The sequence below is a fragment of the Scophthalmus maximus genome, chromosome 14 (genome assembly GCF_022379125.1).
Source record: "Scophthalmus maximus strain ysfricsl-2021 chromosome 14, ASM2237912v1, whole genome shotgun sequence".
In the NCBI taxonomy this organism is placed as follows: domain Eukaryota; kingdom Metazoa; phylum Chordata; class Actinopteri; order Pleuronectiformes; family Scophthalmidae; genus Scophthalmus; species Scophthalmus maximus.
In genome coordinates, this window is record NC_061528.1 from 130935 (window position 1) to 158067 (window position 27133).

General features: G+C 41.9%; 2 protein-coding genes across 12 annotated transcripts in view; both read left to right on the forward strand.

Moving 5' to 3' along the window:
- ttn.2 (titin, tandem duplicate 2) overlaps positions 1-27133 on the forward strand; it is a 188528-nt gene that overhangs the window by 66710 nt on the left and 94685 nt on the right. For 5 of the 11 annotated variants that reach the window (XM_047337112.1, XM_047337115.1, XM_047337116.1 and 2 more), the window contains 21 exons: positions 5-49; positions 880-936; positions 1358-1429; positions 1734-1790; positions 1912-1992; positions 2165-2236; positions 2486-2701; positions 2876-3175; positions 3383-3481; positions 3700-3798; positions 17099-17170; positions 17437-17547; positions 17635-17724; positions 18102-18146; positions 18862-20508; positions 21013-21063; positions 21174-21569; positions 21688-21966; positions 22305-22574; positions 22657-22796; positions 22908-23034. In XM_047337112.1, coding sequence (XP_047193068.1) covers positions 5-49; positions 880-936; positions 1358-1429; positions 1734-1790; positions 1912-1992; positions 2165-2236; positions 2486-2701; positions 2876-3175; positions 3383-3481; positions 3700-3798; positions 17099-17170; positions 17437-17547; positions 17635-17724; positions 18102-18146; positions 18862-20508; positions 21013-21063; positions 21174-21569; positions 21688-21966; positions 22305-22574; positions 22657-22796; positions 22908-23034 — 4326 coding nt within the window. The remainder of the gene's footprint in view (positions 1-4; positions 50-879; positions 937-1357; positions 1430-1733; positions 1791-1911; positions 1993-2164; positions 2237-2485; positions 2702-2875; positions 3176-3382; positions 3482-3699; positions 3799-17098; positions 17171-17436; positions 17548-17634; positions 17725-18101; positions 18147-18861; positions 20509-21012; positions 21064-21173; positions 21570-21687; positions 21967-22304; positions 22575-22656; positions 22797-22907; positions 23035-27133) is intronic. The other 6 variants (XM_047337114.1, XM_047337117.1, XM_047337113.1 and 3 more) reach the window with 5 other exon arrangements.
- Positions 23081-24482, forward strand: LOC124850983 (titin-like). The gene is made up of 2 exons (XM_047337123.1): positions 23081-23915; positions 24016-24482. The coding sequence occupies exons 1-2, from the start codon at positions 23657-23659 to the stop codon at positions 24456-24458; spliced, it is 702 nt and encodes a 233-aa protein (XP_047193079.1). The 5' UTR covers positions 23081-23656; the 3' UTR covers positions 24459-24482.

Here is a 27133-nt window from a genome sequence, read left to right on the forward strand (position 1 = left end):
CAAGAATTAGCTGAGTATTCATATCAGGAGATGGAGGTGGAGCAGAGAGGTAAAACATGTTGTATTTTTTTTTTACTCAAACTTCATTCTCTCCATCACCATCAAACCATGTGAGCAGATCTGGGACAGAAAGTAGATTAATAATTTCAGCATCTCAAATTTACAAATGATTTCCATCAAAACATGGACCAGTGGAAAACTCACTGCGATCATGAAAACAAGTTCCATCTTTATTAAAATGATCAAGTCATTGATTTATTATTATTGTGTGAATTTACCCAAATCTGCCTCTTCTGTTCATCATCATCGTGTCATGTGACTCATCTCTGTTTTGTCCTGTTGATCTTACGTCTTCTTGTTTTCTTGTGTCTCTGACGTTTTGGGATGCGTTCTTCTTTTTTCACTCTTTAACGATCATCCCGTCTTCCACGTCTCCACTAAACACTTTCTGACTTCCTGCTGTGTCGCCATTTCACAGTCAACTCTTCAGCCTTGTTCATGTGCAATAGAACATTGAATGTTGCTGAGTTACTGAAACAGTTTGTAGAACAAAGTTGAGTCTGTGTGACGCCTGAGATCTGCTGATTATTTATACAGCACAAGGTCAACACTTCACCCACTGTACGTTCACAGTTGAAGTTGTTTCGGAGGCGCTGACGCTCGGTGTGTTCCTCATCAGCCTGTTGTTAATCCATCCATGAGCTCAGAGAGCTGGTGGTCAGAAGTGAAGGTTTAGTTTGTTTTAGTCATTTTATCACTGAGACAACAAGACCGAGACTGATACACTGTGAAATGACGTCACCAGTTTCGTCACAGAGCACAAACCGTTTGCCTCACGTTTTTTGTCTTCTGTCACTTTTGTGCTCGTCACACCTGCAGTCGAGTATCAGAACTGGACAGAGGAGATGGTAACGCAACAGGTGTCCACAACCAAAGGTATCAGATCAGTGTAATAGACAGGAAGTGTATCTGAGCTGCCCTTAACCAGGGCTCTTTGTCTTAACGTGTGAGATGTTTATGTTTCTTTATCTTCTCTGTTTTCTTTGACCATTTGTCACTCGTGGTTCTTTAACTGCCATCTGAGTTCATCTTCTTCTCACTTCCTAAAACTTCTCATTTCCTACCTTGAAGTGCATGTGTGTAGGTAATCGCTTATGGTTCTCATTTCTAATTGGTCTTCATCCGTGTTATGTCAAACCACGCATGTTGTATCAGGATATTCCCTCATGTTGGTGTGTTTCACGTGAAACTTCATGCAGCACTGATTCAGAGCCTCCTTTATTTGTTATGTGCAGGATAAGATATTATAAAAGTGTTTAGGTTAATAATCCTGGATGTTTTCCTGTTTTCCCACCAGCTGCCAGAGTTCCCGTTGAGGAAACAGTGGAGACTCAGAAGATTGGAATGAGAGAGGAAATCCCAATAAAAGGTAAAAAGACCCGAACGTCTTCCTGCTGCAGCTCAGCGCCTTGTCCTGCAAAACCTGCAAACTTTTTAGTTTGTCCTCTGCTACTAAAATCTTTGATTGTTTTGTCTTGTTCTGCTTTGTCATTCCTGTTGTTTTATTCCTTTAAATGTTCCTAATTTCGCTACAGATAAACCTGTTATAACATTATCTATTGTAGTAGCTTTTTCTTTTGTATGTGATATTATCTTCTGCTGCGCTTCTCTGCTTCACCTGCAAATGCTCCGCATCTCTCTTGTGATGCTAACACAGTTGATGTATTTCTAAGTTCCCAAAGCTGAAGACAAAAAGCCTCAAGAGAACCTGAAGCCGTCACCACCTGAAGGTACCAACATACCTTTGATGTTGGCATGTTCTTGTTATGATAATTTCATCTTCCCATGCTTTTTACACTTTTAAAACTGTCCCTGTGTATTTAATGTAATTGTGCACATGTGATCTTTAAGTACTGGAGGTCAAAAAGCCAGTGGAGGAAAAGATTCCTGTGGTTTCAGTCCCAGAGAAGAAGGAAATTCCTGCTCCCAAAGGTAGAGATGTCTGATATCTAACATCTCTTTGCTGATGACACTGTCCTTATGTGGATTTCTCTGTTATGATGTGTTTTAACATTTGTACCTGTTCAGATTCAGCTCTGTTCCTCTTGTTCTCTTGTTGTCTTTGACTTTCTGGTTCATGGTATGTTTGAATTTATCTTAAAAGAACCAGAGGAGGTTAAGAAGCCAACTGCTGCTCCCTCACTGCCTGCAGAAAAGCCTGGCGTGCCAAAGAAAGGTACTTCCATTAATTCTTAGGTCCTCACTAGCAGCTCACTAATCACTACAGAGCTTCTCACCTCTTAATGTCTGTCTTGTGTGGATTTAATTCTGACTCACTGTTGTTTACTCAGTAGTGTCCCTACTTTCTACATCAGTGTGTCTCCCAGTTCAGTGTCACTTTGCTCTTCTGAACGCCTCTTGAGAACTTTTAGATGCTACCACCCCTTTATGCTAACTCGCCAATGTCTGTGTTACCTACTTGAAGATGAGCCCAGGCCTCGGGTTCCAGCAGAGCCCAAAAAGGTGGCACCTGCAGCTAAGCCTGAACCTGAACCTAAGCCCAAACCGAAAGCAGAACCTGAACCAAAGCCTAAACCCACACTGGCTCCCAAAGCAGAATCTGAAGCCAAACCTGTGAAGATTGAGCTGGAGCCTGAAGCTAAGCCGGCACCAGTAAAGAAGCCGACGCCACCTTCCAAAGGTATTTGCTGTTTTGTTTGGATATGTGTTGAGTTTAGTGTGTCTAGTTCTCTGTCTTCAGTTTTCATGTCTTTACTGTGTCTGCTCAGCTTCAAGCATGGAAGCGAATCTTTGACTTTCTGTGTGTCCTGACTGTCTTTACTTGTATGTAAACCAATCTGAATGTTGCTTTAAGTCCCCAAAGAAGCTGCAAAACCAGAGTTGGCAAAGGTCAAGCCTGAGCTGGTAGTGATCAAACCAGAACCAGAAGCCCGAAAACCAAAACCAGAACCAGAAAAACTGAAACCAGAGGTCCTTAAACCTGAGCCTCCTGTAACAAAGCCAGAACCTCCGGTCCAAAAAGCAGAACCTGTGGCGATTCCCAAACCTGAGCTGCCAGTGGAAAAAGTTGCGACTGAAGTGAGAGTGTCAAAACCAGAACCTCCAAAGACCAAACCAGAGCCGCCGGCCGCTCTCAAGGAACCTCAGAAGACAGGTACAGGACATCTGCTCCACCATCCGACTTTAACTCATCTCTTCATGAGTGTTATTGATCCTAGTTTAGCAAACTCTTTAGTTCTTAAAACAATGGAAACCTTATAGCTCTTAATATTTTACCGACTTTGTCCGTTTGTTTGAATGTGTCACAGAACATTTGACCAAACATTTTCAAATATGTGACGAATGGCGTGTTTTTTTAAAGTACCAGAAACACCTGCAAAGAAAGAGGCAGCTACACCTCCTCCACCTACAGTCCCACCGAAGGAGGAAGCACCAAAGAAGAAGCCTGTGGCTGCTAAAGGTACCTGGAGCTCAGTTGGCTGTCAATCATCCCATGCTGCTCACACTAAAGCCTAAACTCTTACACTCATCTTAAACCCTCTTCAGCCTCTGGTGTGTTGTGTCTAACATGTCAGTTTTTCTTGTCTCACACTCGATAGAGTGGCTTTTCTCTACAAAAACTCTTCCACGTGAATTCATTATGAGGCTTCTAATGTATGTGAACGTTACTCTTTAAAGTTCCCGTGGAGGAAAAAGTATCCGAGCCTGCGAAAGCAGCCAAGAAACCAGCAGCTGCTGTTGTACCACCCAAAGACGAACCTGCCAAGAAAGAGAAAGGTAGTTTCATGTTTCCTCTTTAAAAATGTTCAGTTTTGTTGTCTGTCCTTTTTAAACAAGCAGGGTCACATTACTCAAATGACTTTGATACACCTAGATATTATTTTCATTTACAAACTATAAGATATATCATTTATATTAGTACCAGAAGGTTAAAGTCTTCTGAGGATGATTCCCATTGATTCTGTTTTCTCCTGGAACACTTCCACAAAAATAAGAAAAAATCTAACAGCTGAGACAGACTTCAGATAAAGATGGACGACATGAGCCTCCTCTAAAGTGAAGACAAATCAAATCTTATCCAACATATAGACGTGTCATCCATCTTTATATAAAGTACGTGCTTGTCTTACAGTTATCTTTTCTCTAGCGCCCCCCTCAGGGCAAAGCAGCAGCACTTCAGCTTTAAAAACTGTTAATTTGGGTAAAGTCTTCCCTGTTGTGTTTAATCTTTCTTGTGCGCTAGCACAGTTTCCTGTTCTGGGAAGTCATGTCTTGTGCATGTTCTTGTGTCAAACTCTCTTAAAGCTTTGAAGCCAAAACCTAAGATGGTACCAGAGGAGGTGCCTGAAAACATACCTCAGAAGGTGTTTGATGAGGTAGTTGAACTTGAGACTCTGCCTGATAAAATGGCTAAAAAAGAGGCAGAGAGACGACCTTTAGAGAAAACTGAGGTGAGGGAAAAAACCCATGACAGGGTACCAGAGAAAGAACCATCACCTGAGAGAAAAGTGGAGACCATTTCAAAGATGGTGCCTGAAAAAGTTCCTGAGGAGAATGTGCCAGAGAAGGCTGCTCCTGAGAGGAGGTCTGTAAAGATTCCTCAGAAAGTGTCAGAAGAAGAGAGGAAACCACCTGAGGATGAGGAGCTTCCTGTAACGGAGCAGGAAGTCAAGTTTGAAACGACGTCCAAGAGACCAACAGAGAGGATCTCTGTAGATAAAACTGTGCGAACAAAGACCCCTGGTAAAAAACCTGAGAAGGTTCCTGAAGCTCAACCTCAGCGAGAGGTGGAAGAAACTCTTCCTCAAGGTACAGCCGAGGCAGACCTCGTGTCTTTCTACCGTTCTCTGAATGTGAACCATTGGCAACAGTCCAGTTACAGCTCTTCTACCTCTACTGCATATCACAACACGTCTGAACGTTGACTCAAAAAATGTATCATTTTCTTCAAAAATCATCAGAAGAACAGGATGTAATCATGGAAACATGCGAGATTTGTAAATTCCGTCCTTTGGTGTTGAGAATCTACAGCAGGATCCAGATTGATACTGGAGGAAATTTCATCAGAATCATTTGAGACGAAAATAAAAATTCCACAAAAGAGGAATCAGTTGAGACGTTGGTCAAAGTTGCAGGAGCTTGATGAACGAGAGCAGCCGGAAAATTTGTTGTTTCATCAAATGATAAAAACTTTTCTTCTCTGAATAATGTTTTAATTACATTTTAGGCTTAGGTTTGATTTTTAATATAGAAATATTTATTTTGTTTTCTTTTTGTAATTCTTAATTTCAGTAAGTTATAATATGAAGAAAACTGTTCAAACAACACATTTTTATCAAATTACCAAATCGGGAAAAGAAAAAGTGAATTTTATTTGATTACTAGTCTGTTTCCACTAAATCACATTAAACTTTTATAAATACACAAGGACATTTATAATAAATAAACGTTTGCGATTTAAAAAAATATATATATTACAAGAACAAAAAGAAAACGTTGCCAAATATTTCATTTCAGCACAAATAAACTGCTAAATTTGCTGTGAAGCACATTTATGTCTCTCAGACGTCAACAGTGATTCTTATGTTTCAATAAAGTGATGTTTAAAAGTGAGTAGAAACTGAACTGTTGCCACCTCTTTACATCACTCTTCATTCTTACTTCTCGCTGTGTTTTCTGTAATTTAATGTCATTTCTGCATGTTTGTTTGTTAACTGTCCTAATTATCTCCTTTTAAAAACTCTTCTCATACAAACATCCTGGATTAAAAACATTAAAAAGAAATAGAAACTAAGAAGATTGAGAAGATTCGGCCAACGGAGAAAAAAGTCTCTCCTGCTGAAAAAGGTACACGGCGAGCGACTTTAATCTTTAAAGTCTTTAATTTTTAACACTTGATGACGATAAAACACACCAGCTTGATTATCACCTCAAGCATCAGCCTCTTAATCTGTGTGGTGTCTCTTTCTAACACTGCTGATTGACTTTGTGTTCTGTTGTCACGTCTTGGCGCCGCCACATGACGCCTGCTCTTCAACATCTCTTAAAACATCCAGCAACTACGAGTCTGGTCAAGACTGAGCAAAGCAAAGGAGCTCAGAAGATACAGGAAGTTCATTATGTGACGGAGAAGACGTCTCTCACAGAGGAGGCGTCTGAACACGAAGAGGCAGAACACGTGGAAGTGTTGTACCAGGAGGAAGTGGCTCCTCTGGGCGAGACCATAGTGTCGTTATCCGAAGTTAATCTCTTAAGAATGACAGAAAATCTGACCCAAAGAAATAAAAAGTCTGAAATGAAAAGTGAGATATCTGTTACTGACACAATAAAGAGGAAGGGAACAAAACAAAGTGTCGTCCCACAAACACAAGAACCTCTAGCTATAGTCCAGGAAAGTGAATCTGACAAAGACAGGGAGGTCACAACACTGCAGGATGAACACAGCACAGAAACACCTGAGGGAGAGTGTGTCGTCAGGACCATCGAGTCACTGACAGAGGAAGTTCTGGATGAGAGGAAAGACAGCACAGCAGACGGGGACGTTTGTAAACAAGAAGCTAGTGATAGGGTCCAAAAGAGAAGGGACATAACCATTAAAACAGAAAGCAGAGAGAGACACAAGAGAGAGAAAACAGAGGAACCGATTTCAACCAAATTCTCTCCCATTGCAATCAGCACAGAATCAAGGAAACAAATTAAGGGAACAACTTTGAAAGAGGTCAGCTACAAGGAATCAGTTGATCACGATGTTGAGATAAAAGCAGCTACTCCAGAAGAAAGATACAGTAGAAGTGAGGAAACAACAGAAGTCATGATTGAGCAGATCAAAGTTAAAGACAAGCCAACTAAAGCTTCCTCTGCTCAAGTAAAAATAGTAGACGACCAAATGAGTAGAAAGGACGAAACTCAAATTAAGCTTTCGATCATCTCTGTTTCAAAAGAAGATGAAAGCTCTGCCTCAGAGCAAGTGTCAGTAAAGAAACACGAGAAGAAGCTAAAACCTGGTGAGAAAACCATTAGAAAACAGGAGAAAGTTTCTGAAACATCTAAACCTGAGGTGGAGGTTAAACCCAGAGAATCAGTAACAGATGTCGAGCTCAACAAACAGGAGACTGAGTTTGAACCAGTCGCTGCAGAAACTGAATCCGAATCCAAGAAACCAGAGTCACGCAGAGACGTCTCGGCTCAGAGAGTCGACACTGAAAAGACAAAACCTTCAGGGAAGAGAACCGCTGCCAGAGGTACAGAGAGAACATCTCACATGGTCCTGTAACGTTTTCATGTCTCCATGTTTGATCTCAGTCTTCAACCTCAGCCCACACTCATCTGTGAACATCTCTCCATGTCACATGTTCCTGTCATTTTTTAAGGGTTCTTTTTTCATCCCTTTGTGGGTTTGAGTCTTTTCTCTCCTAAATGTAACGCTTAAACAAAAACTGATTATCTTTAAAGAAACTGAAGTCGATGCGGAGATCGTTCCCTCAAGCGTACGTGAAGCTTCGTCGCCTGAAGCACGTGTCGAGATAAAAGGAAAAACACCAGACGAAGGTACAGCGACATCATATTTCCTGTCCCTGATTTCCAGCTCTTACTACTTTACTTTTCTATTGTCTCTGTTTGTCTTGTTTAACTCCAAGTGTTTGTGTCTGTGTTTTTCTGTTTTGTTTTTTCCGTGACCTCTTGGCATCGCTGCATGGTGCCTTGTCTTCACACATCTTTAATCTTCCGTTCCCAAGGGGCCGTCACTGGTCTTTTAACAGCTGAGAAAAGAGCCGGAGCTCAGACGACTTCCAAACATTTCCTGTCAGAGGACGCGTCCTTGGCAGAGGAGGTCATAGACAGAGAAGCTGAAGAAAAAGCGAAAGTTTTTCAACAGGATAAAGAAGAAATTGTGGCCGAAATAATTAAATCTCTGCTGCAAAATGAGATTTTAAATGAAGCGTCTGAAGTGAGTGGTGACGTATCTGTTACTGATGGCATAAAGACGCGGTGCCTTAAAATGAGACTCATCCCAAAAACTAAAGAACAGGTCATCAAGACAGGAAGTGAATCTATAAAGAAAAAAGTTGTGGATAAACTTCAGAATAAGTCAACTGACCAAAAATCTCAAATTGAAGAATTTTCTACCCAAAACAGTGATTCTGGAAGAGCGAGCATAGAAATAAGAGACATTAAAAAAGATAAGAAAGCTTCTCAAAGTAATGAAGGAAAAGCTGAGAGTCTTAAAACTACTCCCGATCAAAAACAAGTGATAGAACCTCGAGGCAAGATTGATTTTTTCACACAGGGGCTCAAAGGTAAACCGACATTATCAGTTAGAAAACCTGAGTCATCCAGTATGACGGACAGAAAGCCATTAGAACAAGGGAGTCTACAGAAAGACCGGAACAAGAAACCTTTACAGGGTGAAAATACTAAAATGAACCCAAATATACAAGAAACTGATTCCTCAGACTCTCATAAACCAGAAGAAAAGGTCTCTGACAAAGCTGAGGAAGCAGAGCTGAAGGCCACTGAGAACATCCAGTCAACGGCAGAAATAACTGGTGAACAGAAAACCTTAGCTCAGAAACCAGTCAGAAAAGAGAGAGAGTCACAGTCCAAAGAAAGCATGTTGGTTCAAACTGAAGAGAAACCGTCAGTACAAGAAATTCACTCTGCAGAATCCAAAGGTAAGAAAATACAAACGGAAAAAGCTGATTCTTTAAAAAAAACGACATTAGACAAGAAACCAGATAAACAGGAACCAACTCTGAAAGAACACAGAGATAAAAAATTACTGAAGGATGATACTTCACAAAAATTCACTAGAAGGGATTATCATGTTCGAGAAGATGTAGGACTAAGTGACAAACTACAGGCTCAAAAGGTTTATAAAAAGGAAATGGATCCATCAAATCCAAAGGCACAGGCTGAAGGGGAAGTAGAATGGGATAACGTTCAGTTGAGGACATTTACAGTAAAAGACCAAGACATGGAACAAGCAGAGCAGAAACAGAGGGAAGAAATGTCCTCAGCTTTAATGTTAACTAAAGAAATGTCACAACCTGAACAACTCCAGTCAAACAGCGAGCTCCAGCCTTTGTCCCGAGTAATTACACTTAGACACAAGTTAGTCAAAGTCAGTCCTATGGAAGGGACAACTGAGATCCATTCCAATGAGGAGGTCAAACATCCAGAAAACGATTCCTTCCAGAAGCCTGAAATCACACCACAGAGTAGGACCCCAAAGAAAGTGAGACAGCAAACAGCAGCTGAGGACGACCAGTTCCAGGCAGGTAACGTTAAAGAGAAAAAACTGACCATGGCAAAGCCAGAGATCGAGGGACTACCTCAACAAACACTGGTAGAACAACATACCACTAACGTCAAACACACGGTTGAATTAGAAGAAAATCCTCCTACAGGACCAATTCATTCGAAAGAAAAAAAACAGATGTCAAAAGAAACAAAGGACTTAGAATCTAAAGTCCAGCTGAACATTGTTAGAACTGAAGACGAACAACAAAGAGTTCGTCTAACAGAAGAAATAAAAATGAGACAAGACCAAACTGAGAGGAAACCAGCACCAAAAACAGAATCAAACTCAGCCAGAACCAAAGAGACCGACGTTAAAGACGTTCAGTCAAGTAAAGATAAAACATTTCATACTAAAAAAGGGAAAGACGCAGTTCAAATAGATAAGAAAGAACATGATGTAGTGAAATCTGAAGAAGAAGCTCAGTCAGAGGTCAGAGAAAATGAGAAAATTAAAAGAACTGCTGAAATCACAAAGAAGGTTAAGAGCTCGGAAAACATTCCTCTAAAGGAAGAAGGAGCTAAAAAGGAGAGAAGACAAAGTCCAGACAGATCTGAGGAGATTATAGTCAAAGAAATTCTGTCAAAGGTAGAAAGACATCAGATTTCTTTAAATGAAATTGAAAGAGTGGATGAAAAGTCAACATCTGAAACAACTAAAGAATCATTGATTGCAGACGACACTTCAAACATACACGGCAAAACAAAGAAACCTGTCACAGCCATTGCTCTAACAAAAGAACATGTGAGGCCTGAAAATGTTTCTGCAAAGCAAAAAGGAGTAAAAGAACAAATGCCATCTGACGCAGAGATTAAACTGAAGGAAGTCCAGTCAGAGACAGTAGCTCCTGTTGAGTTAGTACAATCAAACCTTACCACAGTTACACTGTTAGAAGAAACAATGCCAAGACTAACAGAGTCTCTGATGGACCATGTTTTCAAAAAACCTGCAGAGATCCAATCAAGTAGGGAGAAGATCACTGAGGTAGAAACCATGTCTTCAAAGAAAGAGATTCTACATACAACTGACGAGGATGACAGTCGAACTTCCAGAAACACTCGTACTGAGCACACACAACCAGCAAGAAAGGAACAACTTAGTGTAAAAAGTTTAGGTTCATCTGTCAAGGTCAGATCAATCAAAGAAGGTCCTGAAAAACACGTTAGAACTAAGAAAATAGTCGCAAAACATGTGGTGGTTGACAAGGAAATTGATTTGACAGAGAGCGAGTCAGTATCTCCACAAGAACCTCAACAGAAAGTTGCCAAACCTAAAGACATTGCAGTTAAACAAGACCAGCTGAAGGTCAGTACAGTTAAAGCACAAACTTACAAAGTTACTTCTCTTAAAGAGACAAAACCTAAACAGGAACAAGCGGAAAGAAAGATTTCAGCTTCATCTTTAACAGAGGAAACTTCTACAGAATTGGAAGCTTCTGAAAAACATGAAGAAATCAGAAAACCTGTCTTGGCACCAGCTGATGAGGTAACTGAAGTGTCAGAGGGCAAAACTCTAAAGGAATCGAAACCCCTGAGGAAGATAAGACGAAAGATAGAAGCACCTGAGCAAGTGGCAGACAAACAAATCCCATCCAAAGTCACTGTTAAGGATCAAAACGAAAAAGTGATTACCATTGATGATGGTGAACCTGCAAAACAATATAAAACTAAAAGCATTGTCACAAAAATATCAGCAGCTGATGAGGAAATTGATTTGACAGAGAGCGAGTCAGTATCTCCACAAGAACCTCAACAGAAACTTACCAAACCTAAAGACATTGCAGTTGAACAAGACCATCTGAAGGTCAGTACAGTTAAAGAACAAACTAATGAAGTTACTTCTCTTAAAGAGACTAAATTAAAACAGGAACAAACTGAAAGAAAGATTTCAGCTTCACCTTTAACAGAGGAAACTTCTACAGGATTGGAAGCTCCTGAAAAACATACAAAAATCAAGGGAACTGAAGCTGATGAGGTCACTTGTGTGGCAAACGTTAGACAAACGTTAGTCAAAATCCAAGAGGATGAAGTTGAGCAAATCCCATCTGAATTCCTCTCAGGTATAAATGACATTTTAAAAGTGACTCCTATTGATGAGAGTACAGCAGAAATACAGCAACAGCTAATGAAAAGAGAAGTTACCTTTGCAGAATTTTCAAAACAAGACACTATAGAAAATGTTTCTAGAACTAAAAAAATTCCCCATTTTCAGCCTCGCTCCTCAAAGGAAGAAACATCAAAGATGAAAAGATTACAGAAAGGAAATAAAATAGATGAATTCAAGTCAGTGTTTGTCTCAATCAAAGAGAAGAAAACTAAACCAAAACCTGGGGCAGAAGAACCAGTCAAATATGAAGTCCAGGCTGAGCCAGTTGAAGTTACAGACGAATACAATAGTGTAACATCTGAACAAGTTGATAGATGTACTCCAGAGGAATCTCAATTGACAATGGCAGCTGAAAAACCTTTAAGTAGAAAAGATAAAGATGCTATAACAGATATTTCACAACAGTCAGTCATGTCTGAAGATGAGGTCAAAGACGTCACTTTCAGAAAAGAAATCAGGTCCAATATAGACCAAGTGGCTGTGGTTGAAAAGAAGACACTGAAAAGACAGGAGAACATCGACGGCATGGCCCCAGAGTCAACTGAGTCTGAAGTAACCTATACAAAGTCTTTGTCAGAGAACGACTCTCCAAAAAAATATGCTGGAATTGTTAAAGATAGAGAAACAGGAAAAGGAGAAATCAGTAAATTTGAAACTATTCCTCAAAAGACTGAAAAAACCCTGACAGAGTCAGCACAGATGGTAGAAGTTCGGTCAATAGGAGAGAAGACAGACAGAAAAGTCAAAATTGTTCCTCTTGAACACGAAAAACCGAGACGGGAAGTAACTGAAACTAAGGAAGAGGTCACACCTGAGATGGAAATAAAAGACCCAGAGGACTTTTCTCAAGAAAAAGACATAGATCAGAAAATAGTGAAAACTCACAGGAAAACAGTTGAAGGTATTATATATGAAACACTTCCAACTCTAGAAGCAAAACCAACAAGTAAAGAGCAAAGTGAAAGAACAGGTTCGGCTGCAGAGATTAATGAATATAAAGCACAAGAAGACAAGACAATTGACAAAACAGAGATTATGATTGAAGATGAACAGGCAAAGAAAAGCTATGGTAAAGGTTCACAAATTCCTCTGAAGGAAGTTCAGTCCAAGACAGCTAGAGTACAACATGAATATGGCAGCGTCACGCCATTTGAATTAATAGACCCTAAACAGGAACAAGTTGAAATAAAGATTTCAGTAGCACCTGTGATGGAAGTTGCATCTCAGAGATCTCTGATAATGAAAGATGGAAAAGTTAAGTCAGACACTGTCAAGCGTTTTATCACACCTGATGAGCTGGTGAAAGATATAAGATCAGTAATAAAGGACATATATGACATGGATGATGTTTCTCCAAAGGGAATTGGATCTAAAAAGGACACAGGAGAGAAGTTACCTGAAACAGAAGACATCACAGTCAAACCACTCAGGTCAAAAGTAGTTGTAGTTCAAGATGCTGTCATTACTGAGCAGTTACCTGACGGACAGCGGGAACCTGAAAGAACTGCACCTGAACCACAAGTAACATATCAACAGTCTTTGGTAGAGAAAGCTGCTTCACCCGTTAGTGAGGTAATGAAAACAGAGATACCAGTGGAAAAAGCTGCTCTCAGGACGAGAAGTCAGTCTGAAAACATTTCACAGATGACAAAAACTACCAAAACGGAAGAATGGCAGAAGCCAGACAGACCATCAGAGATTATAGTTGGAGAGAAGCACCAAGGACTTGACACAGGCCCAAAAACTCCCTGTGAGGAACTTCATTCCCAGGTAGTTGTCGTAAAAGACGAATGCTACAGTGTCACTCCATTTAAAGTGGCAGAAACGAAACAGGGACAAGTTGAAAAAAAGTTTTCAGTAGCACCTGTGATGGAAGTTGCATCTCAAAGATCTCTGATAGTGAAAGATGCAGATGTTAAATCAGACACTGTGCACCGGTTTATCACATCTGATGAGCTAGTGAAAGATGTAAGATCAGTAAGAAAGGACATTTATGAGATGGATGATGTTTCTCCAAAGGGAATTGGATCTAAAAAGGACACAGGAGAGAAGTTACCTGAAACAAAAGACATCACAGTCAAACCACTCAGGTCAAAAGTAGTTGTAGTTCAAGATGCTGTCATTACTGAGCAGTTACCTGACGGACAGGGGGAACCTGAAAGAACTGCACCTGAACCACAAGTAACATATCAACAGTCTTTGGTAGAGAAAGCTGCTTCACCCGTTAGTGAGGTAATGAAAACAGAGATACCAGTGGAAAAAGCTGCTCTCAGGACGAGAAGTCAGTCTGAAAACATTTCACAGATGACAAAAACTACCAAAACGGAAGAATGGCAGAAGCCAGACAGACCATCAGAGATTATAGTTGGAGAGAAGCACCAAGGACTTGACACAGGCCCAAAAACTCCCTGTGAGGAACTTCATTCCCAGGTAGTTGTCGTAAAAGACGAATGCTACAGTGTCACTCCATTTAAAGTGGCAGAAACGAAACAGGGACAAGTTGAAAAAAAGTTTTCAGTAGCACCTGTGATGGAAGTTGCATCTCAAAGATCTCTGATAGTGAAAGATGCAGATGTTAAATCAGACACTGTGCACCGGTTTATCACATCTGATGAGCTAGTGAAAGATGTAAGATCAGTAAGAAAGGACATTTATGAGATGGATGATGTTTCTCCAAAGGGAATTGGATCTAAAAAGGACACAGGAGAGAAGTTACCTGAAACAAAAGACATCACAGTCAAACCACTCAGGTCAAAAGTAGTTGTAGTTCAAGATGCTGTCATTACTGAGCAGTTACCTGACGGACAGGGGGAACCTGAAAGAACTGCACCTGAACCACAAGTAACATATCAACAGTCTTTGGTAGAGAAAGCTGCTTCACCCGTTAGTGAGGTAATGAAAACAGAGATACCAGTGGAAAAAGCTGCTCTCAGGACGAGAAGTCAGTCTGAAAACATTTCACAGATGACAAAAACTACCAAAACGGAAGAATGGCAGAAGCCAGACAGACCATCAGAGATTATAGTTGGAGAGAAGCACCAAGGACTTGACACAGGCCCAAAAACTCCCCGTGAGGAACTTCATTCCCAGGTAGTTGTCGTAAAAGACAAATGCTACAGTGTCACTCCATTTAAAGTGGCAGAAACGAAACAGGGACAAGTTGAAAAAAAGTTTTCAGTAGCACCTGTGATGGAAGTTGCATCTCAAAGATCTCTGATAGTGAAAGATGCAGATGTTAAATCAGACACTGTGCACCGGTTTATCACATCTGATGAGCTAGTGAAAGATGTAAGATCAGTAAGAAAGGACATTTATGAGATGGATGATTCATTTGAACCAGTCAAGTCAAACGTGGAGGTGACTCCTATTAGAGAGAAATCACCTGAAAGACAGAAACAAATTGAAAGAAAGGCCTCGGTTGAATCTGACCAAGATGTAAAATATCAACACACATCCACAGAGCAAGAAGCTACAGGGATTAAAGACGTACGGTCAAAGAAACCGAAATCGCTAAAAGAGAAAGGACAGAAGTTGGACAAAGGTAAAAACATTGCCTGTAGAGATGTGCAGTCCAAGACAGTAACAACTCAAAACCAACATGGTAACGTTAGTACATTCGTCACAGAAACAAAACAGGAACAAGTCGAGAGAACAACTTCAGTTGTGCCCGTGTTGGAGGTTGCAACTGAAAAACATCAAACTGTTAGAGATGGAGATTTTAAATCAGACACTGTCCTAAGATTTATTACACCCGACAATATGGTAAAACAGAGCGCATCAAGAAAAGAGGACATTTATGAATCCAGAGAGGATTCTCTTACAAGACATGAACAACGTCAAGATTCCGCCAAGGAAAGTGCTGATATGTTAACTGAAAAACAAGATGTTCATTCAAAAGGAGTCGCAAGTCAAGTTACAACGGACAGAATTCCCTTTGTGGATGATACAATAGCTTTCAAAGTTTCAAAGACTTTAATGAACGTTGCATGTGACAAACCATTGATAAGTAAAGAACAAGATATTATATCAGATTCTCCACAAAGATATGTTTCCCCTGATGATCTAGAAAAAGATATTTTGAGAAAGGAGGTTTACACGTCTCTAAAGAAACTGGAATCCACTATAGATAATGGACAGAAGTTAGATCAAACCAAAAAGATTTTACTGCGAGAAAACAAATCAAAGGTTGAAATAATTGACGACAAAAAAACCCAAGTTACTCCAGAGTCCACCAGCGAAGGATTACTGCAGGGCCGAGGGACCTCCAGAAAACAAACCAAAACTGGAGAACTTGTTGGAGATTCTCAAATACAGGTTTCAAAACAGAGCTTGCATGAAGTTCAGTCAAAGATTGTCACAGTTAGGAATAAATCAGCTTCTGTTTGTCCGATCGAAGGAGTGAAAATTAAGGTGGACCACATCTACAAACCTACAACTGAGGTGACGTCTAAAGAATCACTTACAGCAGATGAGAAACCAGAAACGCTCAAAGACAGAGTCACAACAAAACCGGACGTTAGAACAAATGAACTAGACGGAGATAAACAGACAAAAACAGTCAGGGCTGAGAAACAAGCTGCTAAAGACACATCCATAGAAGGAATAGAAGTCAGACTAGAACAACATGAAAGACAACAAACGGTAAAATCACTGACAGAGGCAACAGCACAAGAGTCAATACTTGAGCAGAAGACTTTGGAAAGACAACTGACATTAGGTAAACCAAAGGAAATCAAGACAGAAATAGTAGTAGGGAAAACCCAAGTCATCAAAGACTTTCACAAACAAGACAAATCAGACTTTAAAGCAGTTGAGCAAGAACAAATCACAGGTGAACAGTTAGTTACAACCACAACAAGTAACAAGGAAATGTATCGATCCCAAGAGACGATCGAGGAAGTGAAGATTTCTGAAAAATACAAACCCACGACTACAGAGTCAGAAGATGAATCCAGCGTCAGAGAACCTTCAGTAACAGATGTTACCACTCACTACAAAACAGATGCTCCACAATATGAGGAACGTGCCGCCAGGATGTGGGAATCAGAGGTCGAACCCTCTTGTCTGGAAGCAGATGTCCGATACATTTCACCTCGGAAAACTGAGACCATGACCAGAAAGGAGCGAGAATCTCAGGGACGTCAGTGCATCATAAAAACAAGGCTTTTGTCCCTGCAACCAGAAGGGAAAGAAAACGTCTCCCTTCAAGAATTTTCCAGAGGTATATAGGGACAAAAGATATCTATGTCACGAGCACCGAGTGTTGGTTGATCTGAGCACCAGACAGTGTTGTGCACCTCCCTGTTATCATCTTCCTAAGGATTCTCTTTGTCTTCATCATCTCCAGAGGAAGTTCATGTCACGTCACCCATTTTGTTTGGGCACAAACTGTTTTCTTGGTCATTGTGACGAGCCGCCATGCTGTCGAGTGAGACAGTCTGATCACCTGATACCTGAACGTTGAGTTTTTCATCATAGTTTATGTTGTGTTGTTTGTATCAGAGTGTATTGGTAGAAATTATTTTCTGACACACAAGGAGATGTTTCATCTTCGTCTTCTTCCTTTTCAATGTGGATTTTCTTTATCTCTGTGTTCGTCTTTGCATGGTTCAGTGCTCACGCTATCTTTCTCAGTGTGGTTCTGATTGTTGTTTTATTTTATTTTATATTAAGTTCCTGTGAAGGAGAAGGAGTCGCCACCACAAGTCAAAGAGCCGCTGGTAAAACCAGCTGCTCCTCAACAAGGTACCAACCTTCTCTCTTAACTGTCTGTGTGTTTCTGTGGGAAGGTTTACTTAAGACATTTGTGAAAGAATGTCACTCTTGAGCAAATATGAATCTCTGAAACTTTATTCTGAAGAAACCCAACATTTGACTCAATTCATTAGAGAGAATGATGTCCAATGGAAAGACAAGAATGCAGCCAGGTGGTGCCGAAGTTCTTTTTGGTGACAAGTGGAGGCTTTGTGAAGGTCTTCCTGTTGAATTTCCTTTATACCTTGTACTTTAAGAGAGCAAACTGACAACAGCTGTAGAAGTTCAAGAAGCCAAACTTCCAGAAGTCACTGATAAAATGAAGAAGTCGGAGAAGGGAATTACTCCACAAGAAGAAACTAAGCCAGGTATCCACATGATAACACTTTGTGTGCTTTTAGAAGGTTCTGGTGATACATCACAAGCCTTCACTAACCTCTTTTTTATGCTTGAAGTGATCAGGCAACAACGTGTGGTGAAGGCGGCCGAAGCAACCGAAACAGAAGAGAAACCAGTGGTGGTAGAAACGACAGCTCCTCAGACAGGTAGAGGTATTAGAAGGTCGGAGAAGGAAACCTCCTCTTTGTTGTTGTCTTTTTTCACATATTTCATCACTGCAAATGTTGAATATATATAACCAGCTGCCTGTGTGTCTACACTATCGTTGTGGATTTTGTTGAGTTTGTCTTTTCCCTGTTTTTTAATACACTGACCTTGAATCCTACAAAAACATGCTGCCTTTCTCTTGACTTTTTCTTACAATATCTTACGATACATCTTAATCTCCTGCCATCCACATTCGTTATTGAACTAATTGTTATTTCTGAATGTTTGATGACAACTATATCTTCCCATTTTAAAACTAGTGGAATTGCTGTACATGTCCTAATCCTCAACTTTCTGAACTATTCCTTTGTATTAGATGAAACCAAGGGACCAGTACAAGCACCGGGAGGAGTCAAGAAAGGTAAGAGCACAGATTATCACTGACTTTACCAAAGCACACGCAGTACACAGCAACTTGCTGGATAGAAAGGTACACCATATATTTGTTACAGTAAACCAAATCTAGAAAATTGCACCTAGTTCACAATTGGACATGTTGAGACACAATGTGTCTAAACAATTGGTCTGTAGTCAACTAAACCACATTATCTCTGATAAAATCGGCCTTCGTGCACTGAGACATGTCAGTTCTGAAATGTTCACAGATAAAGCCTAAAGTGAAAGACTCATATCAGACAATTTTTATTGGCCAACTGAAAAATCAGGCTCTAGTTTAACTAGATGCAGATACACTGACGATGCAAATATCAGTTAAAATGACTCAACGTATCGACCCAGTTATGGACCAGACTACTACTTACTAAAGAAGCTCTGTGTGGCTAATTACAGACACATCAAAACAAAATTTATTCAAAACTAATATATATTAAATGTTCTGTTGTTGTTCTGTTTGTAATCTGTTTAAGTTGTTTTGTCTTTGTCCTCTTGTCCGTCTATTTGTTTGTTGTCACATCAATTTTGTATTAGATAAAAAAAACAATTAATGAGGATTTTTTAAATTTAAATTTTCTCTGTATTTTTGTATTAATTTTGTAAGTATTGAGTATGTGTGTTTTTGTACAAATCGTGACGTCAGATAAGTGTCATCGAGTAATGTGAAACCTTTGCTGCCTCAGAAACAGTTCTGCTCAAAAAAGGTCAAATTCAATTGGAAGAGGAGGCAACGTTTGCAATTCCCACCTTGAAGAAAACAACCAGAGTCATGAAAGAAGTGGAGGAAGTACAGGAAATTATCAAGCTGAAGAAGGTTCCAGAAGTACCTCCTAAAGAGGCTGAAGAGGAGGAAAAACCTCAGAAGATCACCAAGACCACTGTGGTCGATGTTGAGGAGATGGTTCAAAGAGAAGAGACTTTTGAGATGTCCGTTGCCACCAGGACACCTATGGAGGGGAGGAAACCTAGCGACATAGCAGATGTGGTAAAAAAGCCTGAAGTTACTAAACCTAAAGAAAAAGAACAAGCAGAAGCTCCTAAAGATGCATGGACCCGCAAGAAACCTGCCCCAAAAGATGATAAACCAGAAGATAAGGTTTCTGTAAAGAAAACTCCCAAGGCGCCAAACGAAGAGGAAGCTGCCCCACCTAGTGCAGCCTTGAAGAAAGTAAAGAAATTGCCTTCAGATGAAGTGGAACCAGAAGCAGTCAAACTGAAACCATTTGTGAAGCCTGTAAAACCAGTGGGGGAGCCAGAGAAAGACAAAAAAGAAAGACCAGACAGGGACACTGAGCCTCTCCAGAAAGGAGAGAGGATCCCCAGAGAGGTGGACACCAAAGAACTTCCCAAAAAACCTGAGAAAGCAGCTCCAGAGGTGAAGGAGCCACCAGCCAAGGTTTCAAAGCCATTAGACAAAAAGAAAACTCCAGAGAAAGAGCCAGATGAGGTCAAAGTGCCCACCAAGGTGAAGAAAATCCCAACACAAGAGCAAGAGATGGAGAGCATCAAGCTAAAACCCTTCTCCAGACCTTCCGAAGATGATGCAGAGCCCGAGAAGAAACCAGCGGAGGAGAAAGAGCGGAAGCCAATCGATGAACTGCACCGTCGTCGCAAAAGTCCAGATGAAAAACTAAAAGTGCGAGAGCCAGAGGCTCAACTGAAGAAACCTGAGATCCCAGCAACTCTAGAGAAGAAACCGGATAAGCCGAAAGAGTCACAGGCAATTCCAGTGGAGAAGAAGGCATCTCCTGTGCCAGCTTCTGTCAAGAAAACTGAGAATGTTCCTGAGAAACTCAAACCACTGCAGTTGAAGAAGGTAATCACACCAAAGGTGAAAGAGGAGAAGGAAGAAGTTGCTCTTAAACCTTTGGAGCAGCTCAAGAAGGTTGAGCTGAAAAAGACACCATCTCCCAAAGTTGAGAAGCTTAAAGAAGCAGAGGCAGTCCTCATTGAGAGGAAGCCGAGCGTTGATAGACTCAGGAAGGTTCCTAAACCTGTTTCTCCAAAAGACTCTATTGAAGCTGTGACTCTGAAGAAGGTGCCAAAGAAGCCGTCACCAGAAGAGGAGAAGGCTGCAGAACCAGCGAAACCTGAGAAAGGGAAGTTTCCCCTGGTGAAGGAGGTCTCTCCTGGAGCTGTGCAGATGAAGAAGGTGGACACTCAGCCGGAGGAGGAAGTGTTTGAAGAGGAGTTCGAAGCAGAAGAAGGTGCAGAAGAGGAGGAGGAGGCCTGGGGCTGGGAGCTGGTTCCTCGTGACAGTTGCGACTCCGAGGATTGGGAAGGTGAAAGACAAGAAGGTGCTCTAGAGGTTCCAGGTGTGACCAGGAGAGGTGAGATGGTGGTTGCTCCACCTCACTGGGTGATAGCCGAGAAAAACCCTTCATGCGCTGAATAATCTCTACCCATTCCCACCATCATCTAAAATCGTCTTCACCCCACCATATCTTCAGTGTGACGTGATTTACGTCATCCCTCTTTTATATTTATGTTAATTATCATCATATGTCAAACTGTCGGGTCACAGTCATCGCCTAGTATCGTTTCTGTCATGACATTTGTATTTCTGCCATCGTCCACCATGTTGTCTCCACTCCGTCTTTACGTCCCTGTTTTGTTCATCTGTTCATGGTGTGAAAGCTTCTGTACATCACTGCAAAGTCGACATAATGCACTTTTCATCTTTGTGTTTCTTTGTCTCCATTGATCTTGGTTTCATTATTTCATAAATTTACCATCACCTCATATTTACATTTCTGCTTGCAATGGCAGGTTTATCAATACATTGACACATGATCAAACTGTGCAGCACATTCACTTTCCTTGTTTCTGAACAGAGGGACAACCAGCAGAGGAAGCAGGAAGAGGCCGAGGCCGAGGGCTGAAACGTAAGTCTGTTGTCTTAACAAACTGTTTAATTATTCATCCTGAATGGTGATGCCACAAAATCTTTCTAGAAATATCTGTCTGAATTTTTTGTTTTCGATCTGTGTTTCAGCCAAGCAGACCCCGTCCCCTGGAGAAGGCAGGGGCCGCGGCCTGAAGCCAGGCGGAAAAGGAACCCCACCACCAGACGACCCCTTCGGAGGGTTCAAGCTGAAAGCCGTCCCTCTGAAGTTCATCAAGAAGATTCAGGACATTGTGTTGAAGGAAGCCGAGTCCATTGGTTCATCTGCTGTGTTTGAGTGTGAGGTCTCACCTTCCACTGCCATCACCTCATGGATGAAAGATGACTGCAACCTGCGTGAGGACCCCAAGCACAAGTTTACGTCTGATGGAAAAGATCGCAAGTTGGCCATTATTGACGTCCAGCTGTCCGACACTGGTGAATATACCTGTGTGGCCAAGAACGCTGGCAAGGAAATCTCATGCAAAGCCAAGCTCATTGTTGAAGGTATTTTTCTTTTCCTTAAACATCTCACTACAAACACTTTGTGTCCTGAGGAGCCGAACTAGTACCTCTCATAATCAGTCAATGCCAAATTGTTAATTTTCTCCTCGTCTCCTGACAGAGTTACCTGTGAAGTGGATCAAAGAGCTGGAGGAGGACACTTCCGCTCTGAAGGGTCAACCTGTGTACATGACCTGCGAGCTGAACAAAGAGAGAGATGTGGTCTGGAAAAGGAACGGCGAGGTCCTGAAGACTAAGGCCAACAAGATTCAGATCAACATCATAGGCATGCAGCACGCTGTGACCATCCAGAACAGCAGCGAGGAGGACGCTGGATGCTATTCATGTGAAGTGGCCGGCCAGGAGGACGTGAAGACTGCGACAAACGTCAAAGTGATTGGTAAGAAACAGACGTCATTAAACATGTCAAGAAAAGTTTTATTCTAGACTGTTTGGGCAGGAACAGAAGGTCAAGTACCACAAGGCCAATGTTTGGCCCAATCTTCTTTTTATTTTTATTCAGAAGCAAATAACTTTTATTTCTTTTGATGATCTACAACTGCGTCTTTAGATTGTTTTTAACATTACATGTCTCACCAAATGTCTTGCATCCACATGCCTTTATGTCTCAGATACTGGAGCCCGGCCGAAATGGATTCTCAGGACCGATGGCCTGGTTCTCTCTGTATTTTAGAAATATTTGCGTTGCTCATTGTGTACGACGTCGTGTTTCAACAGAAATTGTCAAAGATTGGATTGTGAAACCGCTGAGAGACCAGCATGTGAAACCGAAGTCTGCTGCTACATTTAAATGCGAGCTGTTTAAGGACACACCCAACTGGAAGTGGCTCAAAGGAGAGAACGAGATCACTCCATCTGACAAGGTGGAGATGAAGAAGGACGGGAAGGAGCTGATGCTCACCATCAAGAACTGTCAACCTGAGGACGTAGCAGAGTACGCCATGGAGGTGGAGGGACGCGTCTACACTGCCAAGCTCACACTCGGAGGTTCATCTCTCTTCCTGCTTAATCTTCCTTTGAATAAAGTACCTATCTGTTTGTTACATGGCTGATATTTACTCTCCCTCAGAGCGGGAGGCTGAGATCCTGAAGCCATTGGCGAGCGTTGAGGTGACTGAGAAGGAAGATGCCATGTTTGAGACAGAGATCTCTGAGGATGACGTTCCAGGGGAATGGAAGCTTAAAGGAGAGGTTTTGACCAGGTCCCCGGTAAGACAGGATGGACTTGTTTTGCTAAATTTCCACTTGACATGCATTTCTACATCTGCATGTTCATTTTACTACTATTTCTGTTTAAATTTGCTGTAATGTGTTCGTCAGACGTGTGACATCCAAATGGAGGGAGCAGTGCGTAGGCTCATGCTGAAGAGCTGCCAGCTGGATCAGGCCGGAGAAGTGTCCTACCAGGCTCTGAATGCCATTACCAGTGCAATGCTCACTGTCAAAGGTGAGATGTGTTCCTCGTGTCTAGGATCTGAATTATGGTGTTCCCTAGTTTTAGGATATTAGCTAAAAATAAAGACATAAGGTCCATGGGCAATAAAACGTGGGAATGGACCTTAGATCTTTATTAGATAGGTTCCAGGAGAGGAGACCTTACGAAGCCCAGGAAGATGTCGAGGAATTTTATCGCGGGACCCAAAACATTTCCAGTTGTCGAAAAGTTGTTTGTCCGTTTGGTGGAAAAGAAAATCCTCTGTGTTTTCTGTCAGACTGTGAAAATGTCTGTTGTCTTGTCACCGTAAATCTGTACCGTCTGTTGTCAAATATAAATGTTTTTTGTTAAATCTCAGTATAGTGGCCAGTTTATGAGTTACACCAACACCATGTAGAGAAGAATCTCCTGGAAAATGAAGATTCTTGATGCTGATCATGAAGAAGCCATGTGACCAGTGAGACGATGTTCCTTGGTGACATGGAGTCCTTAAACGCACAGTCCTGGGAATGTAAAGTGATGTCTAAACTGGCCACTGACTGCAGACTGTTGTGTTATTGTTGTGATGTTGCTGTTGTTGTTGTTTTGTTGTTGATGTCGTGTTCCTGTGTCACTTTTTGACCCAGAAATCGAGATGGACTTTGTTGTCCCATTGAAGGACATTTCTGTGCATGAAAAGAAACAGGCTAAGTTTGAATGCACCATCACGAAGGATGTCTCTAAGGTCATGTGGTACAAAGGGGGTGACATCATCACCCCAGACCAAAAGTATGACATCATCGATGATGGCAAGAAGCACATGCTGATCATAAACTGCTGCGAGTTCGATGATGAGGACGAATATACGATTGAGATTTTGGGCAAATCTTCAACAGCCAGACTGACAGTGGAGGGTAAGTGCTGGAGCGCCATCACTGGACAGAAGTATTCAGTGAGTCCATTGCCTTCTCTCAGGCTAACTCATTTGAATGTGCTTTATTAACACAATTGTAGGTATCAGGCTCAAATTTATCTTGCCGATAAAGGACCAAACCGTAAAGGAAGGCAAAACGGCTCGGTTCGAGCTGGAACTCTCCCACGAAAACATCCCAGTCACCTGGTACAAGAACGACGTAAAGATTCACCCGAGCAGGATGGTGTTGACTCACGTGGACGGAAAGAAACATGTCCTAGAGATAAGGGACGTGACTCTGGATGATACGTGCCAGATCAAGGCAGAGGTCAAAGGAATTCCTTCCATGGCCAACCTGACGGTCATAGGTAAACCAGGAGTTCTGTCCTGCTCATCCTGTGCCTCTTCTCCATCCCCACAGCCTTTTCTACCATTTGTCCATGTTTGTGTCTGTGCAGATGTTTGTAAGACATCGTCTCTGTGTTCTGTGTCAGAAGAAATTGTTTTTCTCTGGTGTGTGTTTGTGTTCCTCATCTTCAGTTGACTGTGTTGTCCTTTGTTTGCCTCGTACCATGTACGACTTCTGTTGTTCATGTGAATGGAGAGTCACTTTAAAATGTCCCCGTTCCAGAGGGAGACGCGTACTTCACGGTCAAACTGCAGGACTACACTGCAGTGGAGAAAGACCAGGTGGTTCTAGATTGTGAGCTCAGCAAAGATGTCAATGTGGTGTGGTACCACGATGAGGCGGAGATCAAGGCCTCTATGACGGTGGCCATCAAGGCTGAGGAGAAACGCAGAACCCTTGTGATCAAGAGGGTTGGAGACAAAGACAAAGGACAGTACGTCTGTGACTGTGGAACAGACAAGACGACTGCAGTGCTGCACATCGAAGGTAAAGACAGTGTTTTAGATTTGTGCTTCTCGACGCTCTTCCCCTTAGCACCATCTCGTCACTTCATCACTCATTTTGTTGTTGCACTCGAAGCTCCTTTTTGCACTTGTCACTATTTACGTCTCTGTCCTCACCTCTCATCGCTCCGCCCATCTGAAAGTGGTAGAAAGACACTGCAAGTGTGAAGTGTTAACGGTCGTCATGGCAACTCTAATGTGGTGGCGTTGGTCAGTCCTCCTGCCGTGTTCTTCCACCATAACTTGTTTCTTATTGTTCTGTTTTGTTGTGTCACTGTGTTTGTGTGTCTCCATGGTTCCCACAAGAGAACCATCAGTCTTTTTAAAGCCCTTTATTGTTCTTTACTGCCTTCTGAAGAACTGTGGCTTATTTGACCCATATTGAACCAAATGGCTCTTCAGAAGTTCCACTTGATATCTAGGACGGTTATTGCAATACCTCGGTTACACCATCAGGTCAGGCTCACTATGTCAGTTAGTCTCTAACACAACATAGACAAGTGACGAGCTCTGACTGATCCGAGTGTCGACCAACATCCTGGAATCCACAGACATTTAGATCAGAATGTAGAGAATAGTGTAAAGAACGGGCGCAACAGGAACTAAACTCACTTTTTAACCTGGGGGTCATGTTATATTTTATGGCGGTTGCCACAGCGTATCAACACCTTCAGCACAAGTAAAGACGGTAAATTTTACTCCCACTGAGAGAGTCGGCTCTGAGATCCACTTCAGCTCAGTAGCAGTCATCAGATCGCTATACCATTCATACTACACGTCCGGATGTCTTGTGATTGCGAGGCTTCAGTCGTCATGCTGGGGTCACACACCACACCATCCTTTATGGGAGAAATCCTCAACAAGCGTCTCTCTGGTCTCCAAAGTACGTTTTGTCACCTCAAAACACGGAGAAGTGACACGATACACCCACTCAGTGTCGTCTTCGCTGTCACTGGCTGTAGTGCGTCAAAGCCAATGACGTAGTAGTCGACGCACTAGCTGCCAGTTCACACTGCAAGATTTGTGCTCACCGACAAGTCCAGATATTTAGCCTGCGAGATATCTGGCAGATATCGGTGTTGGTAGTTCACACAGCGAAATGGCGAGCGGTGTAAAATCAGGCTTGAAATTGTCTAGTGTGAACTTGCATTAGTTATTTGAAGTCCTATGAAGCACAATAAAGGAGGTTTTATATGAGACGTAAACTAAAGGTTTCTGTGTTATATCTGTCCGTCTGTATTGTGTATTTACAGTATATGTCTTGTTTATAAAGTGTGTCTGTATGTTAATTGTTAAAAGGCTGAATGTTCCCTCTCTTGAACGTCAGCTCGCCACATCAAGGTGGTTCGACCGCTGTACGGCGTTGAAGTGTTTGACGGAGAGACGGCTCGGTTCCAGGTCGAGCTCAGCGAGGACGACGTCCACGGCCAGTGGAGACTTAACGGAGACGTCCTCAGTCCGTCCGCTGTACGTCTCAGTAAAATGCATCTCTCACCCCCATTCACTTTCATTCTGACTTGGTAAAGCTTCACATATCAAACTTGTCAGGGACGGGAACTCGTGTTAGCTGTCGAATGAAAATGAATTGACCACACCTTCCTCTGATCACGTTTCTATGAGTCCTCATGTTGTTGCTGAAATGCTGAGGTTTGTTGGTCGTCTGCAGGACGTTGAGATTGTGGAGGACGGTGCCAAACACACTTTGGTCTTGTACAACTGCAAAGTGCCTCTGACAGGCGAGGTGTCGTTCACCGCAGCTAACGCCAAGTGTTCTGCGAACCTGAAAGTGAAGGGTGAGCGTTCACTTCCTCAAACGACCTTTTTGTGCAGAATCTTAACACATTCGTATGTCTTACTTCTGGGGTGCTTCATATCCAAAGCAACCCAAACTTATGTGGATAAATAAGACGTGACCCAAAGTGTTTTTGTCTCAGAACTCGATCCACACCTTGATGTTAACTGTGTGTCTGCATCAACAGAACTCCCTGTTTCATTCATTACGCCTCTGGCTGACGTGCATGTGTATGAAAAGGACGAGGCAAAGTTCGATCTGGAAATTTCTAGAGAACCCAAAAGCTTCCGTTGGCTAAAGGGAAGTCAGGAGTTGTCGAATGACGACAGGTTTGAGCTCCTGGTGGACGGAATGAGACACAGTCTTGTTGTGAAATCTGCCAAGTACGAGGACGAAGCCAAATACATGTTTGAGGCTGAAGACAAGAGGACATCTGGAAAGTTGATTATCAAAGGTAAATTGAGTCAGACAATTTCATGTGATGAATATCCCAACTACAACTCCACCTCACCTTC

Bases quoted from the DNA above. Each gene is read 5' to 3' on its own strand.
- LOC124850983 (XM_047337123.1), top strand. From the start codon at position 23,657: ATGGACTTTGTTGTCCCATTGAAGGACATTTCTGTGCATGAAAAGAAA. The intron at 23,916-24,015 runs GTAAGTGCTGGA...ACACAATTGTAG, and splicing joins AGCCAGACTGACAGTGGAGG to GTATCAGGCTCAAATTTATC.